This window comes from Benincasa hispida, chromosome 10 (genome assembly GCF_027475165.1).
Source record: "Benincasa hispida cultivar pf3 chromosome 10, pf3_genome.v1.1, whole genome shotgun sequence".
In the NCBI taxonomy this organism is placed as follows: Eukaryota; Viridiplantae; Streptophyta; class Magnoliopsida; order Cucurbitales; family Cucurbitaceae; genus Benincasa; species Benincasa hispida.
This window is the reverse complement of record NC_143487.1, coordinates 1339677-1347783: the sequence shown is the minus strand read 5'-3', so window position 1 is coordinate 1347783 and position 8107 is coordinate 1339677. Positions and strand designations below refer to the sequence as shown.

General features: G+C 31.3%; 1 protein-coding gene across 1 annotated transcript; it reads right to left on the bottom strand.

Moving 5' to 3' along the window:
* Nucleotides 1-2274: 2274 nt before the first annotated feature.
* On the bottom strand, nucleotides 2275-5946 carry LOC120088616 (uncharacterized). Its single transcript, XM_039046030.2, has 4 exons — nucleotides 5459-5946; nucleotides 3947-4921; nucleotides 3174-3221; nucleotides 2275-3028 (listed from the first exon to the last, which is right to left on the bottom strand). Exons 1-4 carry the CDS (start codon nucleotides 5669-5671, stop codon nucleotides 2633-2635), a joined length of 1632 nt encoding a protein of 543 aa, XP_038901958.2. The 5' UTR covers nucleotides 5672-5946; the 3' UTR covers nucleotides 2275-2632.
* Nucleotides 5947-8107: the final 2161 nt, after the last annotated feature.

Genomic DNA, 8107 nt, shown 5'->3' with positions numbered 1-8107 from the left:
AAACAGGTTGTATTCATAGTGTCACTAGGATAAGGTACCCAGCCTTATCCATCTATTACAGACCATTTAAGTTATCATTTAAACATCATCCACATGTATGTCTCTACATACATGTTTAAATTACATAAAATGATCTAGGATCTTTGTTTATTGGATTAATTGTATGCTCATAAAATAACAATTATTTTTTAACAATTTGTTTATATAGAGTTTACAAACTACGAGAATACAAGAGAGATTTAGGACATCAATCCTAACAATCAATTTTTAATTTATATACTGCAGTATATTTCAAATACTCAATAAAATGTTATGAGGTATATTTTAAATAGTCATGAATCTAAAAAAAAATAATAATAATACTTGAAACCAACGAAAATAAAATAAAATAAAATTTCATTAAATGCATTTTCTCTCTCCAATTTAATTAAATAAATAGAAAAATCTCAACAAATAAATACATATTCTCTCTACATTTGAAAATATTGAAAAATCATATTAAATACATCTTCTCTCTTCATAATAAATGCAGTTTCTCTCTCCATCAAAAAAGTTTTGAAAATAGGAAAATATATATAGAAATCGGAATAAAAGTAATAAAAAAATGTAAAATTTGTCCAAAAATAATACTAGAAGTCTTTCTTTAAAAAAAATTAAATTTAATGAAAATTTAAAAATATATAACTTAGAAGAGGATGTTTTATGTAAAAATCTCTATTTTAAAAGGTAACAACAATCTTAAATAGAAATCTCATATATCTTCCTAGAATAATGATTATATATTTTAGTTTGGTAATGCTTTTAGCAATTTTGGTTAAAAATTGTGTTTAATTTAGTCTTGAGTTTTAAAAGCATCTAATAGTTCCCGCCAAATTTAGAAAATATACCTAATTTGGTTTTATAAATTACAAAATAAATCTTAAATATGCATGTTCCGTAGCAGCTGAAGTTTTATTAGTAAATTATCAGCAATTATTATTATTTTTTTTTTTTACCTAAAGAAATCATATGTAGCATGCATATATGAAAACCTTAAGGAATTAGAAGTGGCTTAACAGCAAATTTATTAAGGTTTAGAAGTGACTTCACAGCAAATTTATTACATTGTTCTAGCAATTAAATAAACAATTTTAAAATTTTAAGACGAATTGAACTGTACATAACTAAATTAATACAATTTATAAGTGGCGAATTTTATATTTTGCTTTGAAATGATTGCTGTTAATAAGAAATACAAAAATTGCAATATTTTTATACATTCGCATGATATGATGATTCACCAGTTGGAATATTATAACAATAGTTTATGATTGAATATTTTAAACCATCAACCTCCAAAAGAACATCTAGATCTTTTTTTTTTTTTTATTTATTTAAAGATAAAAGGGTATATTGGAATTAGACAATAAGCTATGTACCATTAATCAAACAAGCATGTTTTCAGTGAAATTTAAATCGTCAGAAGTACGGGTCTACATTGATCAATCAGTGTCGATTTTCCAGATGGTCCTTTTTTCCTCCTAAAAAAATACAAGCAAATCTAAGATGAATGAAAAAAAAAATGAATTGATAAAATATTTTGTTAGGTTATCATAGTTTGCAACTTCTTTTAATTTAAATCAATCATTTTTCTATTAAAAAATTTAAATCAATCATATAGTAGATTTAGAAATTAGGCAACATAAAAAAACAAAAAAATACTAAGACAATAGGCTTAGATTTGAATTGGTGATAGTGAGCTTAGCTTACTTTAGACTTATTTTTTAGAATAAAATTATTATAATAATAATAATTTAAATTTTAAAAAAAAATAAAACAAAAAACAATTGATATAACAATCGACCGGTTTTTCAAATTTTTCTTGTAGAAAAACTAACATCCGACCAACCTTAATTCAGTCGGTCAAATCGATTTTCGGCGTCTTTTATGCAAACCCCTACTCACAAGTTATATATATATATATATATATATATAAGCTCCAAATAATCCCCCCATTGCTAGGGAAACTTTTGAACTGCCAACGCGATCTTGGCCTGTAAAAACAAAATTCATAATGAATAAACGAGGAACTCCAACAAAAGTGAATACAAGGCCTATTTTTCAAATGGAATACGAAACCAGCTATTTAAAAAATCAATTCTCATCAGGATTAGTATAAAATCAAAAGTTTCCTAACTATATTGTTTTCAAACAAATTTTTATAAAATTCATTTCAGAAAAATGGAAAAAGAGGTAATGGCCAACTTTTACTACAAACCAAAAATGGCAAGAATCTAGCACCAAAAAGATTTACATTTTAAATCTGTTCAAGGTTTCAGGAAGTAGTTCTGACCCAGAGAGACCTAGAAACACTGAGATGGGAGTTGCAAAAGATAAGCAAAGGCATACTCGAAGGCACCCTCTGTCAAACCAACAAATGCTCAAAACATTCAGTTGTTCGAAATCACTCGAGAAGGGCCTACGAAAGCTGGTCTACTCTCTCAAAGCAAAAATACCATTTCTTTAGCATGTAGGACAATGCTGAATCAATGTGGATCATGAATGCTTCCAACTCCAACAGAAACCTGACCTGCAAACCAGAATTACATTGCACGAGACAAATAACCTGAAACGTCATACATTACATCTCTAGTCATGTCTGTTTCGATGACGTTGATTTTGAAGTTCCATCAATAACTATGTTTCCAATTCCGATCTCCATGGCTTCTCTCTCATTCTTCTCGCTTATTTTTGTAGAAGTGTTTTGATCTATGGGCTGATTTTGATGGCTTGATACAGAAGATTCAAGAATTCTTGGGACAGAGCTCAACCACGGATGGCCAAGACATTGTACAGCTGTTGGTCTCTTTTCAGGTGCAAAATCCAATAAAGGAGTAAGAAAGTCAGCCATGTCATTAGCATCTTGCTCGCTGAAATCATACTTCTCAATCAACACCTTGTTAAGAGGCCAAAACCGCAACTGACGAATATGCCTCAACTCTCCATATCTGTTGAAGTAGTCCCTTGAATAGCGACCACCTAATGCAATCTGTGCGGAATATTTTCCACAATAAATGAGATGATAACAATACTAGTATTTAAGAAACATAAAAATATCAGAGTAGTTGAAATAGGTCAATGAGTAATATATATAATGAAGGCAACATGGCATTTATAAGTATGTTAACCCTTACCTTGCGAGGCATCACTCCAAGAAGCTCCATCATCAATGCTAAATGGTCCTGTAAAATAAAATAAAGACCAGAATTAGAACTTCCGGAAGAGAGCATCCCAAGTAATAAGTTGACGGTTACAACACAGTTTTGTTTTGCTGTTCTCTGAACACAAATATACCAATGATGTTGACAAGATATGCATATCGTTATTTTTAAAAAATATGAAACAAATACCATAATGTTTTCTACTATTATTAATCCAAAAAATACAAAAGGAAAGGGGGTCACATACACCCTACGAGCTCATGGAAATACCATTAGCTGACATGATAGCTAGCCACATTATGGTTAAAAAAATCAGAAAGAAACACACTGAGTTAAAACCAAACTTCTTTAAATTTTCCAAAGAGGCGGCCTTAGAAAATTATTCACCAGGCCTATTCAGTTTATGACATAGTTGAAACTAAATTGAGCCTCAACCAATAAAAAATAAATAAATCGTTATCAGATGAACCTCTACATTATGCTGTTCTAGCAGGTACAGCAGGAGCAACGCTTCAATGAAACAAATCATAACTCATTGAAACTCAAACAAGCAACATTAGCAAATAATCTTTCAGGGTGCTTTTCAGATAACTGAAAATGTGGGATTTACTGTGAGTAGGAAGAGTGCTTCCAAATAAGAGGTGAGATTCAATTAAGTAGTTCCAGTTAAGAATTAATGAGTTCAGGAAAAATAAATAATCATCATAATAATAAAACAAAAAGAACAAGAACGGTTCTTAACATACCTCATCCCTTTCATAGTTGTCACCACTGTGTGGATCAAAAAGAACATCACCAGTGGCCAACTCAAAACAAATGCACGCAAATGACCACATATCTGCTGGAGTCGAATATTTGGATCCAAGAATAACCTCAGGACACCTATATTGCCGTGTCTGAATATCATTAGTGAATTGCTTGTATGTCCAACATGCATTCCCAAAATCAACCAGCTTGCACCTAAGATCAGCAGCTGCCAGCAGTCTCCGCCTTGTTTCTCGGCACATTCTCCTCTGGCTTTTCTTCCCTTGGCTAGCATCCTTTAAATCATCAGCATCATTCACAGGACTATCTTTACGTGTTTTGGTTGTACCCCCATTTAATTTAGCCACATTATCAAAATCTTCTGTGCCAGCTCTTGTAGAGTCTTCTTCATCTATATCTTCTTCAACAGTTTCCTTCTCCAAACGCCCCTGGGCTGCCTTCTTAGCTCGTTTCCTTATCTTCTTTTTCTGGTTCTTGGTAAGATCCCCATTGTAGCTCTTAACATCATTTGAAGCATCAGAACTAGTTGAAGTTTTATTCTTACTGTTTGGAAGGATGAGAGGATTTCCTGATTTTCTAGGATCTTTAGATGGATCAATCATAGAAGGAAGCAATACATTCTCTGGCTTTAAATCTGTATGTATAATTGAAAGTTTGCTGTGCAAGTAATCTAAGCCCACTAAAATATGAAAACAAATTTCCTTCACCATGTGTAGAGGAATCCCTCTGTAATCAGCATACTTAATAAGAGTCAATAAGTTGTCCCCAAGGTACTCAAAAACCATACAAACATGCTGCCCGTTTGGGCCAGAATGCTTAAAATGATCCAAAAGCTTCACCACACACTTCTTGTCTTCTATATCTCCCTCTGCTATCTGCTTAAGAATCTTAATCTCATCCAACGCAGCTTCAGTATAATGCTGAGCGCTCTTTTGAACTTTCAAAGCTACATAACGCTACAAGCAATAAAATTCTCGTGTCTGTTAAAGAACTAAACATTGAATGCAAATATCAAGTGCTTGGTTTGGATTTCAGCCCATAATCACCAAACCGTGTAGAGATTACTAAATAGCTGAAACTGAGCACCTCAAGAAACAGTGAAATAAAGAAAGAAAAGGATATAAAATCAGTAAGATCTGGACACATAAAGACCAACAAAAATGAACATCGGGAGCAAAAAGTTAATTTCAAGACTTCAAATACAACTCTGAATCTTGAAAACAACCTCCAAGCGGTGAGGACCGATCCTGCTCCTTTTCTATTAGAATGAGGGCAGGAGATATAATCCTTTTCTCGTACGTTACTTTCTTGAAAATAACACAACAGAATTCTCGTTTTAAACTTTTCTTGTTTCTAGTAATCAAACCCACAGATCCCACCAACTAATTCCCCAATGAGCATTCAACAATCTCTCAATGAGGTCACTTTCCTTCCTATTTCTCACTTCTAACGAAAAAAGAAACCAAAACTCCAAATTCCAACAAAAACCATACCGATTTATGAGTGTCCCAAGCTAACCACACAGTGGAAAAATGACCCCAACCGAGCTTGCTTTGAACAACATAGCATCCATTCTTAAAAGTATCCCCAACACGGACCGCGTGATACCCTCCTCGCCTGTAATCCTGCCTGTAATCCTCAGTCCCTTCGTCCTCCGAGGTGTAATCAGTTTCCTCGCTCCGATCGCCGTTCCGAGCCTCCGCCATTGACGAGAAAAATTAAGTTTTTAAAGAAAGAAGTTGTAGGAGAGCAAATGAACGCTGATATCGTTTGTAAAAATGGATAATTCTGATGTAAATCTGAGAGAGACGCTGCGCTAGGGCTTTGGTCTTGCTATCGCAACAACCGCGATTAGGGTTTTATTCGGTGCGTTCGTATTGCCGGGAAAGTGGAAAACGGAGAAATGAATAAGAAGAGAGTTTTTTTCTCCGAAAAAATTAATATAGGTCTGTGATTGGATGGATTGGACTGTCGTGAATTCAAGTACTATTAGGATTTTTCTTTCTTTTTCTTTCCCTTTTTTTTTTAAAAAATAATAATATAAATCTTTGCACAAAATTTGTAGCTTCAAATTTAATCAATCTTATTTATTTCTTTTGTTTTTAAATTTTTTTCCCTGTCAAGTGTCAACATTCCTTTAATTTCTTTATCCAGGATTATCAAATACTTCCAACTCTAATAATGATAATATATTATATTATCAATTATTGCTATCGCTTTTTTCTTTAGGAAAAAAATCGCCATGATTTTTTATTTGAATAAAATAGGTCGATATAGTAATTTAATCATTTATTAAAAATGTAGAATAGTTATTTTGGATATTGTATCTATACCTCATTTTTTTTCTTATCAATTAAAGGTTGATGTTTCTTGGATCTTCTCTACGTTTTATTTTGGCTAGAGTTGTGTTCTTAGAAATCATCTTGAAGAGTTAAAAACTATTACTATTGATCACTTGAACATCATTTATATCCAATTCAAGTCTGAACTATTGACAATTGTAGAAGCTATTTGTCTGGTTGTGAAATACCCTGTTCCTTAATTATTGTTGAATCGGACTGTTTAGAAGTTTTGAATTTGATTAATCGAAAAGTATAGTCAACAGGTGAAAGTTTGTGTTGGTTGGAAGAGATACGAGACCTTTCTTCTTCTTTTAAGGATATCTCCTTCAATTTTGTTCCCATAAAATATAACTCTTGGTTGATGCTTTAGCTAAGAAGGTTATGATTTTTTCTCTCTCTAAAGCGTGGGTAGAAGATTTTCCTTAATGGATAAATGACTTGGCTGGAAAAGATGTTTCTTGTTTAGCCCATGTGGCTTGATATACGTTGCTCGTTTATCTTAAAAAATAATAATAATAATAAAACAAGTAGAAGAGAAAGATTTGAATCTCTAATTTCATAAAAGATGAAAGAGTACGTTTTAATTACTGTTGAATTATTTTTACTATGACTTCTATCTAATAAATTATTGGATATTTTATTTTTCTTAAAAAAAATATTAATAGTTTGCGTCAAATAAATAAACATAAAGTAGGTTATGTAATTGTTAGGACATTGTAATAAACAAACTGTTGTTTATTGAGTTGGGCTAGTTTTATCTCTTATCAGATTAATTAATTATTAGATATGGCCTATTTTGAAAAAAATATATAGTCAGTATTCACATCAAATAACTAAAATAAAGTATGATCACTAATAATTGTTGTTGTTATTTTTTATTTTATTTTTTTTATCTTTTTATTATTATATATTTTTAAAAGGATCTCTAATGATTTTGTTTTCTGTTAGGAAGGTTCTCTAATGATTATTAATCAAGCATTCTTCATTAAATAAATAAATAAATATTAATTGAGCCGAATTGCGGTAAACAGACCGTTAAAATTTTGAAAAATTACCAGATATTATATATTCGACACACTATTTATCTGTAACAAAATCCTGGTGATTGGGTCATTAGAAAATTAATAAATAAATTTATGTTTACCTGGCGCACATTTAAATTATTAAATAAATATAGGTTTTGTGTTCTCCTGTCACACTATCACGATATACATGTGGGAGAAAATTAGAACAGAGAGTTCATTATCATTTAATACCTCTATACATGAAAAATTTATAACGTGTGTAAGGTTTAAATCTTATTTTAGTCTGTGAATTTTGAATCTGGTTCTATTTTGATTTTTATTTTTTTTAAAAAACATTCATTGTAGTCTATAAATTTTTTTAAAAATATGTTTATTTAAGTCCATACCATTAAAATTATATTAACTCTTTGATAAAAACAAGAGGGAACTTGTATTTTTGGATGACTAGGTCATAGATATATTGAGTAAGATTAAAGTGAAGTAGAATACCAACAACCAATACGGCAGAACACTGAACGACCAAAATTTTGAACTAAAAATGTCTTTTAAATTCTCCCGTTTTGACACCTTATTCAAAATTGAACTATTTTTTTCTTATATCTATTAAATGTTTATGGTTCTTGGATCTTCTCTCCGCCTTCTTTAGGGTGGAATTGTATCCTTATAAATCATCTTGGAGAGATAAAAGCTATTGCTATTGATTACTTGAACATTGTTTATATCCCTCTCCGCCTTCTTTAGGGTGGAAGCTCTTCGTTGGCTATGAAGTGTCTTG